This window comes from Myotis nattereri (assembly GCF_964212035.1).
Source record: "Myotis nattereri genome assembly, chromosome: 7".
Taxonomy (NCBI): Eukaryota; Metazoa; Chordata; class Mammalia; order Chiroptera; family Vespertilionidae; genus Myotis; species Myotis nattereri.
In genome coordinates this window covers 10,931,358-10,945,866 of record NC_138082.1, presented here as the reverse complement: position 1 = coordinate 10,945,866, position 14,509 = coordinate 10,931,358, and the positions used below count along the sequence as shown (strand labels likewise).

Here is a 14,509-nt window from a genome sequence, read left to right as displayed (position 1 = left end):
AGGAAAGAGCAGGGACAACAGAACATCAGGTAGGAATTGGAAAGCCTTTTGGTTTTATGCTTTCATTGTCTGAATGAGAAGAAAATGTCCTGAGAGGTAAACTGACTTTTCAATAGCACATAAGACATAGTCCAAAGAAGCTGAATTAGAGAAAGATGAACAGAATGAAGGCTGGTAGCAAGGGGAGAAGTTGAAAGTCAGAAGTGGAGGGGAAATGAGAGGCTGAATCAGTGCCTAGAGTTTAGGGAAGTAGCACTTTTTCTTTCCTTTTCTTTTCTTTTTTTTTTTTTTGGTGGTGGTTTGTTGGTAGAAGAAGGAAGTCAGAATAGAGGTATTGTGGAGTAGTTTTATTTAAAACAGAAACTAAAGACAAACTTTCTTGAGAAAGAAATAACATCTGTAATTGAAATGCTGTTTCTGCAAATTTTATTGCTAGCAGTTCTCCTCGCAACTGATGACAATGAAGATGGTAAGAACTCTGGCCACTGCCCAGTTGGGTGCAAAAGGGATGTGTGTGTGTGTGTGTGTGTGTGTGTGTGTGTGTTTCTGTGTGGTGTGGTGACCTCGGAACATAACTTGAGAGGAGAATTCCAACATGGTTTTGAGTATCCCGTACTCTGGGACCCTGTGCCCTTCTGAAGTTTGTTTTTAAAGCCTGGGGCCCTGGGAAGCTTAGTGTCTGCTGAGGTAGCCATGGCTTCCCTTATCTCTAGATTCTGAGTGTTTCCTTCCTGCCACCTTTCTTCATTCTCTATTCTTCCTGATGCCTTTTCTTCTCCTCATTTTTTTAAAAAAATATATTTTATTGATTTTTTTTACAGAAAGGTAGGGAGAGGGATAGAGAGTTAGAAACATTGATGAGAGAGAAACATGGATCAGCTGCCTCCTGCACACCCCTACTGGGGATGTGCTGCAACCAAAGTACATGCCCTTGATCAGAATCGAAACTGGGACCCTTGAGTCCGCAGGCCAACGCTCTATCCACTGAGCCAAACCGGTTAGGGCTGTTCTCCTCATTCTGTTTGTTCTTTTGCCACAGCCTTCCAGGAGGAGATCTCCTTCAAACTGATCCACACTGCATCCTTCTACAACCATTCCTGGGTGAAAATTCAGAACTCTGGTTGGTTGGATGACTTGCAGACTCATGGCTGGGATACCAACTCTGGCAGAATTATTTTCCTGCGTCCTTGGTCCAAGGGCAACTTGAGGAAGGAAGAGATAAAAGAACTGGAAGGATTCTTCCGTGGGTTCTCTCTTATAATGCCTCAAGTAATTCAGATACATGCCAGTCAATGGAAGTTTAAATGTAAGTTCAAGTCCCAAAATGGGGATGTGCAATGTGCTGGGTCAGGGGTGTGTGTGTCTCAATGAGTTCCTTATTCCAATTTCCCCCAGATTCAATCTCTTCAGCACTCTCTGTCTGTACATTTATTGTAACCTATTGTATTTCATTCACCCTGGGTTATTATAACCACAACTCTTTCACATTAAGTGCTTCCTTATTCTCTTGCTCTCACCATTTATGACACCATCTTTCAACCATTTGCTCACTTCAATTTCCAAAAAAAGTCATTATTTCTTCCATCTTCAACTATCACCAATTACACTTTTTCTAAATTTCTGATCAAACAAGACTTTGTTCCATGACCTCAAAACCCCCAATCTTCTTTTATTTGCTTTTTTTTTTTGCTTCCACTAATTTCATCTTTTTATTCCCTCTTTCCTCTAATTTACAATCCATCTTTCCTAGATCCCTTTGAGATTCAGGTAACATTGGGCTGTGAGCTGGACCGTGGGGGAGCCATTGTAGGCTTCCATCAATTTGCTTATCAAGGATCCGATCTCTTGTACTTCCAAAACAATTCATGGCTACCATCTGCAAAGGGTGGAACAAGAGCTCAGGATATGTGCAGAGTATTCAATCAGGATCATATCATGAAGGAAACAGTACAGAGGCTTCTCAGTGACACCTGCCCACGTTTCCTCTCGAGTATCCTTGATGCAGGGAAGGCCGATCTCCAGAGACAAGGTCAGTCCCATATCCTTCCTCCAAGAATTTTCTAAAATTACACCTTCCCACCTTCCCTTTAAAATGAGAATAAGGGGTCAAGAGAGAGAAGGATCATGCGTGATGAATTCATGTGGCAGATGTGTCTGTCTAAGCTGATGTGAAGAGATGAACCTCCAAGACTGTGATAGAGTTTTTATCTGAGTATCTCTCCTGTTCTCTGCAGTAAAACCTGAGGCCTGGCTGTCCACTGGCCCCAAGCCTGGTCCTGGCCGTCAGATGCTGGTTTGCCATGTCTCTGGCTTCCATCCAAAGCCAATTTGGGTAAAGTGGATGCGAGGTGAACAAGTACAACAGGGCACTCAACAAAGTGATATCTTGCCCAATGCTGATGGGACATGGTACCTTCAGGTTTTCTTGGAGGTAGAAGCCACTGAGACATCTGGCCTGTATTGCCGGGTGAGACATAGCAGCCTAGGAGGCCAGGACATCCTCCTCTACTTGGGTAAGAAAAACTGGGGCCCACACTGGGAATAGGGAGTAGATGGTTCATGAGCAGAGCAGGAGAGCCAAGTAAAAAAATTGGGATTTATGGACTGCAGACCCAAAAGAATGAAACTAGTTCAACAAATAGAAGAATTGAAATTGAGAGACCTGCAGAAGTAGGAAGATGTTGAGGGTTAGATGAAAGATTCAACTCTGAAGAGGGAGGAGAGAGTAAACAAGAACAAAGATTAGTGAGGCAAACACTAAAATAAAAAAGGCAGACCAGGGAAAGGCAGTAAACAGGGGGTGGGTTTGAAATGACACCTTGTGTGCACCCAAACCCACAGAACATCATCAAGGCTCCGTGGGCTGGATCATCTTGGCAGTGATGGTGCCTCTGGTGCTTCTGACAGCTCTCGCATTTTGGCTTAGGAAGCGCTGGTGAGTATTTTGTGCCTATTTTTTTTTCCATCTTTTAATTCCTTTTTTTTTCATCTTTATTGTTCAGATTATTACAGTTTTTCCTCTTTTTTCTCCCTATAGCTCCCCTCCACCTGGTTTCCAACCATCCTCTGCCCTTACCCCCCACCACTGTCCTCATCCATAGGTGCACGATTTTTGTCCAGTCTCTTCCCGCACCCCCACACCCCTTTCCCCCCTGAGAATTATCAGTCCACTCCCTTTCTATGCCCCTGATTCTATTATATTCACCAGTTTATTCTGTTCATCAGATTTTTTATTCACTTGATTTTTAGATTCACTTGTTGATAGATATGTATTTGTTGTTCATAATTTGTATCTTTACCTTTTTCTTCTTCTTCCTCTTCTTAAAAAATAGCTTTCAGCATTTCATATAATACTGGTTTGGTGGTGATGAACTCCTTTAGCTTTTCCTTATCTGTGAAGCTCTTTATCTGACCTTCAATTCTGAATGATAGCTTTGCTGGTTAAAGTAATCTTGGTTGTAGGTTCTTGCTATTCATTACTTTGAATATTTCTTGCCACTCCCTTCTGGCCTGCATAGTTTCTGTTGAGAAATCCCTGATAGTTGTATGGGTACTCCCTTGTAGGTAACTAACTGACTTTTTTTCTCTTGCTACTTTTAAGATTCTCTCTTTGTCTTTTGCTCTTGGCATTTTAATTATGATGTGTCTTGGTGTGGTCCTCCTTGGATTCCTTTTGTTTGGGGTTCTCTGAGCTTCCTGGACTTGTAAGTCTATTTCTTTCACCAGGTAGGGGAAGTTTTCTGTCATTATTTCTTCAAATAGGTTTTCAATATCTTGCTCTCTCTCTTCTTTTGGCACCCGTATAATTCGGATGTTGGTACGCTTGAAGTTGTCCCAGAGGCTCCTTACATTATCTTCTTATTTTTGGATTCTTTTTTCTTTTTGCTTTTCTGGTTGGGTGATTTTTGCTTCTTCATATTTCAAATCTTTGACTTGATTCTTGTGATCATCTAGTCTGCTGCTGGAACTCTGTATAATATTCTTTATTTCAGTCAGTGTATGCTTAATTTCTAGTTGGCCCTTTTTCATATCCTTGAGGGTCTTTCTAGATTTCTTGAGGGTCTCACTAAATTTATCGGCATTTTCTAGAAAATTCTATCGAGTAGTTTGCTTTCCTCCATTTCTGACCTGTTTCTTTGTGACCTGTTTCTTTGTCTCCTCATTTTGTATGATTCCCTGTGTTGATAGAGTGGCTTTCTGTGCTAGGTGTCCTATAGGGCCAAGTGGCTCAGCCTCCCCAATTACCTGAGGTGGACACTCTTGGTGCACCCCTTTGTGGGCTTTGTGCACACTCTTGTTGTATTTAAGCCTTGATTGTATAGGTATCACTGGGAGGAATTGACCTCCAGGCCAATTGGCTGTGAGAATCAGCTGTGTCTACAGTGGGAGAACTTCTCTGCTGGAGACAAACTTATGGGGCAAGACTTGCTTTAATGGGGCTTTGGTGCTCACTGAGTCTGCCCCCTGAGTATGTCCCTTATTGAACTGAGGAGTTGTAATCTGGATGGTCCCACTCTGACCACTGGGTACACTGGCTCCTGGATCTCTAAGGAGGTGCTAATTTATCCTCTGCCTAAGCTATGGAAAGATCTGCAGATTCCTCTTCTTTGTTTGGGATTTGGAGGTGCCCAGATGAGGCCCAGCTGTGAAGCAATGCAAGGTGCTGTGGGGCCTTGGGCCTTCTTTTGGAAGTTCTGGGTCTCTCTGGCCCAGCTCCAGTTTGTTAGGTAATTTTCAGATTGCAAAGGGCCAGGCCTTTCATATGCAAAAGCCTCTCTGCACAGCTTGGGTGGGTCGGGGTCTCAGGGAATCAATAGGGTGGAGCAAACAGTTATGGCTGATCCTCAGTCCTACCCTAAGAGGTCCTGGGTCTCAATGTCCCGTGGTAATCGCTGCAAGCACCTCTGAGAGAAAGCTGCCCTTGAGATCTGCTGGATGCCAGACAGTCCAGTTTCTCCCCATATGAGTCTTGGTCCCCAGAGCCTTGCCTGGAACTGGAGTTCAGAGCAGTCGGGAGCTTGAGACTCCCACCCGATTGAAAAAGACAATCGTGTCCTCAGTTGCCAGCCCTTTCCACGTGCGCCTCTGTACCTCTGCACTTTACTTCCGCACCTTCTCTGAGTCTCAGTTTGCTTTTCTCTTTCCTTCTAGTTGTAGAATATCCACTCAGCCAACCTTCCTGTGGTTCTGGATGATGTCCGTTTTGTCTTTTAGTTGTATTTTTGAAGTGGTTGTGTGAGGCAGCAATTTCAGGTGTTTACCTATGCCACCATCTTGGTTTCTCCTTGTGCCCAACTTTCCTGTTCTTTCATCCAGTCCCTACTTGTCTTCCCACCTTTCTTCTCTCTCTCCTTAGTTCTTCTTTCCTCAGTCCCTTTCCTTTTACTCTTCAATTCTCACCTCTATTTCATGCAGAGTAACTTTCATCTCTGTTCTTTTTTTTAAATTTAATTTTATTTTTTCATCTCTGTTCTGATTAGGTCACATTATGAGCCACTGGCCAGGCTTCTTCCTTTGGAATGAGATTACAGCAGCCCTGGGATTCCAGACATATTTAAACGCAGCATGGTGATAATGTCCGTTCAGCTCTGCATGTACAACTTTGGCTGCTTACATGTTATTTGTGTGTTTAATGGTTACTTATTAATATGAGCTAAAGGTAATTTTGCAGAACTTGCTTCTGACCTGGTTCAGAGATAAAAAGTCCTTTTTTACTCTTAGTTAAATGAGATCCTATCAATTTTACATATTGAAAAATTGATGAATCTCAGGCCATTTCAGATGTCACCTCTTTATGGGGGCCTTCCCTGATTCACAAGTGGAAGCAGCGTCTGAACTCCCACCACGCTTTTCAGTGGACTTTGCTGAATCTACTTCTCACTTTTTATCCTTTGTAGCAGTCATATAAACCCCCTTTCACCTTTTGATTCTTAAGCTTAAGAGCAAAGTCTATGTCTTTTTAAAATTTGTGTCATTTACAAAGTATACAACTATGTGTAATATATTTTTAATAAAAGCCTGTGTTAAGTTTGCTTAGCATTTACCACTAAGATCTGGTATCTGAAGTTGTAGAGCAGGGGTCCTCAAACTTTTTCAACAGGGGGCCAGTTCACTGTCCCTCAGACTGTTGGAGGGCCGGACTATAGTTAAAAAACAAAACAAAACAAAAAACTGTGAACAAATTCCTATGCACACTGCACATATCTTATTATGAAGTAAAAAAACAAAATGGGAACAAACACAATATTTGTATTTGCATGTGGCCCGCGGGCCATAGTTTGAGGACCCTTGTTCTAGAGCAAGGAAGGAGAAAACAACGAAGTAACAGGTGACCATATTATATATCCTGCTACTTAACACAAACACATTTTTCTATCAATTTGGGAAAAAAATATGCTATTTGTAAGTTAATTCACACTCTAAATGTAAGAAAAGAAAAATTGAGGCAATATTCATAAAAGTACAGAGGAAAATTCAGCACTTTCACTGATTCAGTTCACTCCACTGGCCCAAGCATCAAGGAATGAATCTTAAAGTTTAGAATAGTATAGTAAATGCAGTAGTGGCAATTTTCTTGTTATTTCCTTTAAAAAAAGAAAATCTTGACAAACCAGTCCCAATCTTGGACATACCCAAGGCTACAAATTCTGCCATTTTTGAATTCCTTTGAGTAAAGCCAACCATTGAAAAGAAAAAGCCTGTCTTGTTGCCAGTTATCCCACAGGTAGCAATAGCACCTTGTAAAAGGCAGATTTGGCTTGTCATAAGTGTAAGAAACATTTTAAACAACATGAAGAATCTAAAGCAAAAATAATGTTGGCATCCATGCTCACAATATTAGCCAAAAAGGAAAAACAGATATTTTTAAAAACATAACTGCTCACAAAAATCACACAAGCAACAGACTCAGTCACTATCAAAACCAGTAAATTTACATGTTTTTATCACAAATTTTTTAAGAGTAAAAAAATAACTTAAGACTGATAAAGTAAATAACCACAGAGTAGCTCCTTTTGCCAAAATAAACATGCCACCTATTTCTTTACTGCAATGGAAATACACTTATTTAAAATTAAAAAAATTAAGTTATATTGCCATTGAAGTTATTCTAATTTACTTACTTCCTGTACAGTTTTCTATAGAATAACAATTATAGAATGTTATTTTAGAAAACAGTATTGAGACCCATTAAAAAAAAAATCAACCCCTTGAGAACTAAGGGTTAAATAAAGTGGAATGGACCTTAGTATTTTTTCTAGACTGAGATAAAACTCCTATGTTTAAAATTAGCCTTTGGCACTGGCAGTTAAAGTTGTTTGTACCTTTTACCTTTTTTCTTCTTCTTCAAATCTCAGGCTCTATCTCTCCCAAATCCACGGGATATGCTTGGTTGCCATACAATTCATTTACCTACAAATTCACATTCTCCTTACAACCAGACAGTACAAGTTCCATTTACAAGACTATGTAAATAATAAAGTTATCCCATTCCCATTTTAAATTACTTTAAAGATATATGAAACTCTACAGAAAAATGTGAATTAGAACAACACGCACAACAGAGTAAAAGGAAAAACTTTACCAAGTGGCATTCTAACTGTAAAATACCCTTGTAACTTGTAGGGATGGAGACACAAGAAACTTAAGTGTGAGGCAAAGATAAGAACACGGATTTTACAGAACACAAGTCATCCAAAAACTGGCGTGTGTGTTTTAACCTTGTCTTTAACTTCTTCTTCCTGCCTTTTACACTAACTCACCTGACTTCAGTTTTACCTTTCCTGTACTTGTGACAGAGCAGTTCTCTGTGGGGAAATGGTCAAGTCAAAGGCAAGGAATCAAAGTTCTCAGTAAACCAACTAGAACATTTAGAACCCGAATAACTGGGCTGTTACTGACTTAGAAGCCACATGTGCTAATTCCAGGTAAATTAGTTTTGAACAAAAAAGGTACCAAAATTCAAGGGGCTCACCAACTAACCTGACAGACTTATGTTTGAATTTATCTAACTTCCCTAAATACATCTCCATTATAACTTTAACAGGGCATGCTTTTCATTACTTAGATATTTTACAGTTGCAGGAGTATAAGAAGTCCTTTCAGAAGATGGATTGCTACCACAAGGTTTTCCTTGATGGGATATGTCTAGATAAACTGACATAGTAACCCTCTAAACTATATCACTTTACAAGTATTTAAATTTTTTCTCCCTTTAATATGTATAAGAACATTACATCATTGCATCATAAGGTAGAATATGAAGACCTCGGAAGGATGCTGGTTACCAACGCAGTTTGCTGGAACTCACTTTGTAAAAGAGCTGCTCCTTAATTTTACTACCACATTCCCAGACATGAAGTACTGCTGACACAGGACACTGGCAGTAACTGTATTAGGATGAGCCTAAATCCAAAAAGGCTGGATTTTTCAAAGGTTCCTGTTGCTTATGCCCCAAAGCCCTCCTTTACCTGTTTCCCACTGTGTGGAATGTTGGACGGACAACTAGCAAAACCTGTAGGTACCATCTCAGTGCCAACTACATAAAGAAACTGTCAGTCCCAAGACACTGTGACTACGGATTGCTATTCAATGGATTAGGCTCCTGGCAAACTACCAACCCGGACCAAGTCCACAAGACAACAACATCACAAAAGCAAAGAAGGAAATCCGTGCACCGTCATTTAGGATCTCTGGGACTATAATACAGTGATGATGAAAGGTAGGATGATACCTGTGGCAAAGGCAGATCACGTGACTGTCAGGCTGTGGCCAGAGCCCTTGAGGGTCAGAACTGGCGTGGGAAGGAATGGCTTGAGGATGCTGACGAGGCAGAAAGCAGAGCCGCATTTAGGAATGAAATTCACCTTGTTTTTGTCAGGACAGTAAAAGGCTGGTGTTTCATGAAGTTGTTTGGGCCTAGAGAGAGAACAGACAACCCAGTGCATTTAAGTCACAGAACAGTGGAAATACATTCCTTTATTATTATTTTTTAAAAGCAGATAACAGACACATATAAGGAATACAAAATTCAAGCTATGCCAAAAGTTTCAAATGTTACAGACCAAAGCGGGATTAGATACATGATTCAAAATCTGTATTTCAGAACGCCGGGAGGACACCATTCACCTTGCTGCTGTCAGTTCCCTGGCGAGCCCGGTGCACTATAAGCTTTCCCAGGCTGCCAAAAGGGTCCACAGTACAAAACAGATAAAGAGCCCCAGCAAGAGGGGCTGAGAGATGTGATAAAACAGCTTGTAAAAGGCTTACAAGGAGCACAGGAAGTGACAACCAGTGCACAAAGGAAGAGAGAGAGTTTGGGGAGAAGCAGCCTTCCAAAGGAAGTCACACCTGAGCTGGGTGGTAAAGAATGAAGAAACAGGCCTTGGGAGGGGTGCAAAAAGAAAAGATTGTCAAGTGGACAACGCTTTGGGTGGCCGATTTTACCGATGAACAGTGAATACTTCCCGTGAACAGCTCAGTCAAATGTAATAATTTATGAATAAAGATATTACATGAGGGAGTGGGCTCATGAAGACAGGCCCAGCTCCAGCTGCCATCTCACTGGTCCTCTCGTGGCCTAAGCCTCCCCCTGAGGGCTCTGGCAGCAGAGGCCTGGGGCAGCGGGCCTTGGTTCCAGCCACTGTGTGACTCACCCCTCTGAGCCTCAGCTGTCTCAGCTATGAGATGGGTTGAACACCCCCTACCTCCCAGCCTTGTTGTTGGGACTTAAGTAGGTAAATCCCAGTACCTGACACACAGTAAGTGTTAAACAGATGGCAAGGACCTCTCTCTGTGTGGGATCTATGGAGATACCCCCACGCCTCTCCTGGAAGGGTCTAGATCTGCTCTGTCCACCAGAAAAGTCATGAACCCCATATGGCTACTGAACACTGGAAATGTGGCCAGTCAGAATTGAGTTGTGTGATCAGAGTGAAATATACAGTGATTCTGGCAACCTGGTATGTAAAAGGAATGCAAAATATATCATGAATGATGTTTTATCTTGAGTACATGTTGAAATGACATATGTCTGGTACATTGGGTTACATGGAACATATTATTAAATTTAAAAATTATATCATTTTAGTTGTTTCTTGAATTAAAATAGAAACTTAACTCATTGAGTACGTTTAGGCCCACAAATGTATTTGGATATGATGCTGTTAAGAGGACACACTCCTCTATGTTTACTATCTGAGAGTATGTTTCTCTTTTTTTTAATCCTCATTCGAGGATATTTTTTCATTGATTTTTAGAGAAAGAGTGGAAGAGAGAGGGAAAGATAGGGTGGAACATCAATATGAGAGAAACACATTGACTGGCTGCCTCCTGCATGCATGAGCCCTGACCATGACCAGGGCAGGGGAGGAGCCTACAACCAAGGTACGTGCCCTTGACCGGAATCGAATCCAGGACCCTTCAGTCCACAAGCCAATGCTCTATCCACTGAACCAAACCGGGTAGGACTAGTTTTCTTTTTTAAATATATATTTTTTTTACTTTAGAGAGGAAGGGAGAGGGAGAGACAGAAACATCAATGATGAGAATCACTGATCAGCTGCCTCCTACATGCCCTCTACTGGGAATTGAGCCCGCAACCCAGGCATGTGCCCTGACAGGGATCATAGGTTGTTGTTCAACCACTGAGCAACACCAGCTGGGCGAGTCCTAGTTTTTTAATTATTTAATTTGTTTGAAGGTATCTTCTTTTAAACGTTAAATTTTATTTTTAAAAATTGATTTTAGAGATGGAGCGGGAGAGAGAGAAGAGAGACAGAGAGACAGAGAGAGAAAGAGAAGGAAGGAGAGAGAAACATCAATGAGAGAAAGAAACACTGATTAGTTGACTTGCACCCTGATCAGGGACTGAACCTGTAACCTGCATGTGCCCTGACTAGAACTGAACCGCCACCTTTTTGGTGTATGGGAACATGCTCCAACCACTGAGCAAAACATGCTAGGGTGACAGTTATTACTTTTGGAAAGTAATAACTGATGATATAATTACTGGATATTTCTTGGTTTCTTGACAAAATATTCCAAATAAAATATGAAACAAGAATTGCAAAGGCCCTGGCCAGATGGCTCAGCTGCTTGGAGTGTGGTCCCACACACCGAAAGGTTTCAGGTTCAAAAATGGTCAGGGCACATACCGAGGTTGTGGGTTCAAACCCACTCAGGGCCAATGCAGGAGGCAGCAATCAATGTTTCTCTGTCTCTAAAATCAATAAAAATATAACCTTGGGTGAGGATTTTAGAAAAGAATTGCAAAAATACAATCAGATAAAGTTATTTATCTGGATTAATATGATAAAAAGTATGGCAAGTGCTGGCGAGGATGTGGGGAAAAGGAAACTCTAGTGCACTGCTGCTGGGAATGCAGACTGGTGCAGCCACTATGGAAAACAATATGGAATTTCCTCAAAAAATTAAATATGGAACTGCCATTTGACCCAGTGATTACATTTCTAGGAATATATCTTAAGAAACCAGAAACACCAACCACAAAGAATATATGCACCCCTATGTTCACAGGAGGGCAATTTACAAAATTAAGGTCTGGAAGCAGCCCAAGTGCCATCAGCAGATGAGTGGAGAAAAAGCTGGAGTACATTTACACCATGGAATACTATGCAGCAGGTCCCTCCATACTGTCTCTTACTGTTTGAGACAGTATGAAGGGACCTGGAGAGTATTAGGATAAACTAAATAAGCCAGTCACAGAAAGATAAGTATCACATGATCTTAGATTCCACACTCAAACCATGTGTGGAATGTAATGAACAAAATAAATCAATGAACAAAATAGATCCAGAGATGTAGCAGCATAGATCAGACTGCAGAACCTCAGAGGGAAGGTGGAGGACAGGGGTAGGTGGGTAGGAGGAGATCAACCAAAGACCTTGTATGCATATATGCATAACCTGTGGACACAGATGATAGGGTGATGAAGGCCAGGGGCGAGGGGGAGGGGCTGGTGTGTGGTGATGATCTAGAAGGGATCACTGGGGGGAAAAATGGGATATATGTAATACTTTTAATAATAAAGATTTAATTGTTTTTAAAAAGTTCCTTAAAAAACAGTTTTGCCCTGACAGATTTGGCTCAGTGGATAGAGCGGACAGCCTGTGGACTCAAGGGTCCCAGGTTCGATTCCAGTCAAGGGCATGTACCTTGGTTGCGGGCGCATCCCCAATGGGGGGTGTGCAGGAGGCAATCTGATCGATGTTTCTCTCTCATCGATGTTTCTGGCTCTCTATCCCTCTCCCTTCCTCTCTGTGAAAAATCAATAAAATATATCAAAAAAACACAAAAAAAAACCCAGTTTTAAGATAACATCTGATTAGGTTGGTATTAATAAAATATGTAATGCAATTGTTTAATATCATATATAAAACATAGTGGACAAACATAAATAATAATAAATATTAAAATTTGTTATTAAAACTCTCCCACAAAGAAAACCTATGGCTTAGAAAGATCGTTAAATCCAAACATTTAAAAAGAAATACCAGCCTTCTATTAAAACCTTTTAGAAAACAAAGGAGGCATTCCTAATTTACTGTATAAGGTCAGCATATTTCTACCATTAAAAACTTACAAGATAATTGCAAGAAAATCAAACTATATACCAATCCTATCTAATAATAGACAAACATGGAAGCGTACCTCCAAAACGCTTCCCATTGGCTAATCAGGGTGATATGCAAATTAACTGCCAACCAAGATGGTGGCCGGCAGCCAGGCAGCTGAAGTGAACATGAGGCTTGCTTGCTCCAGTGATGGAGGAAGCCAAGGTTCCCCGTCTGCCGCTGCCGGCCTCTGAGCTGCACTCTAAGCAACAATGTTGCAATTATAGAAGCTAAACAAACCCCATGCTTTCAGCCAGCCAGGCCTCAGAGCTGGAGTTGCAACAGTGTTTCAATTATAGAAGCTAAACAAAGCCCAGATACCTGCTTTCAGCAGCCAAGGTCTGAGCTGGAGTCGAGCCTTAGAGCTAAAGCTGGCTCTCAGCTCCAGTGACAGCCATAGAAGGTAAATAAATCCCAGAATAAAAAGAAAAAAGAAAAAAAGGAGAGGTTGGGAGCTTCAGTCACCCGCCAGCCTGAAAACGGCCCTCAGCCCCTCACCCAGACTGGCCAGGCACCTCAGTGGGGACCCCCACCCTGAAGGGGGTGTGACCAGATGCAAACAGCCATCATCTCCTCATCCAGGCTGGCCAGGCACCCAAGCGAGACCCCCACCCTGATCTGGGACACCCTTCAGGGCAAACTAGCTGGCCTCCACCCATGCACCAGGCTTCTATCCTATATAGTAAAAGGGTAACATGCAAACCGACCCTAACAGCAGAAGGACTGGGAATGACTGGTCACTATGACACACACTGACCACCAGGGGGCAGACGCTCCATGCAGGAGCTGCCCTCTGGTGGTCAGGGCGCTCTCACATGGGAGGAGCTCTGCTTAGCCACAAGCCAGGCTGATGACTGCCAGTACAGCGGTGGTGGTGGGAGCCTCTCCTGCCTCCTCAGCAGCACTAAGGATGTCTGACTGCAGTTTAGGCCTGCTCCCCGCTGGCAAGTGGACATCCCCCGAGGGCTGCTGGGCACCCAGAGGGATGTCTGATTGCCATCTTAGGCTCAATCCCCGGGGAGCGGGCCTAAGCCAGCAGGTGGTCATCCCCCAAGGGGTCCTAGACTGTGAGAGGGCACAGGCTGGACTGAGGGACCCCCTTTCCCCTCCAAGTGCACAAATTTTTGTGCAGCAGGCCTCTAGTATTTCTTATAAGCATAGATACAAAATGCCTAACAAAATTTAATAGAATCCAGCACTGTATAAAAAGGTTATATGATGACTATTTGGGTTCATCCCAGACAAGGAAGATTTTTTTAAATTTAAAAATCAATCATTATAATTCACCATGGTGACAGAATAGAGGGGAATAATCATATTTTACCTCAACAGGTAGAGATAAAACATTTGAAAAACTGAGTACCTTCTCGTGTCTAAAACTTCCAGTGAGCTAGGAATGAAAGGGCACCTTCTCAATTTCATAAAAGGGGAAAAAAATCAAAACAGCTAACATCCTACTAAATGGTGACACTTTCGGCTTCTCTCCTAAGGCCTTTTTGTATTCATCATTGTAGTGAATGTCCCGATCTTATTAATTAAGAATTAATATGACAAAATAAGAAATCAAAGCCATAAGATTATAAACCAAGAAGCTTAACCATCTTTATTTGTAGGCGACATGATAGTCTATATACCAGAGAACATTTACTCCTGTTTTATATGCTCTTTCATCAGTTCAGAGTCTGCATAGTTAGTACACAGTTTGCAAAGTTTGTTGGAGAACATAATTAGCAGTTTAATAAACTAAGGACTATTTTTGCTTTATCTACATCTTAAAATAAATATAAATAGCAGCAAAACCAAACAAAGTCAAATACTTAGTGGATACAACTGCATATAGTACTGTTTAGATCTATACAAGTCAATCAGGGGAAACT

General features: G+C 41.7%; 1 protein-coding gene across 1 annotated transcript; it reads left to right on the top strand.

Annotated features, from left to right (window-relative positions):
- Positions 1-408: 408 nt before the first annotated feature.
- LOC308522523 (T-cell surface glycoprotein CD1a-like) lies at positions 409-9,234 on the top strand (the record flags this gene model as incomplete). The annotated part of the gene is made up of 5 exons (XM_081095989.1): positions 409-469; positions 1,040-1,306; positions 1,751-2,029; positions 2,235-2,513; positions 9,104-9,234. 5 exons carry the CDS (start codon positions 409-411, stop codon positions 9,232-9,234), a joined length of 1,017 nt encoding a protein of 338 aa, XP_080952115.1.
- Between the last annotated feature and the right edge of the window lie 5,275 nt (positions 9,235-14,509).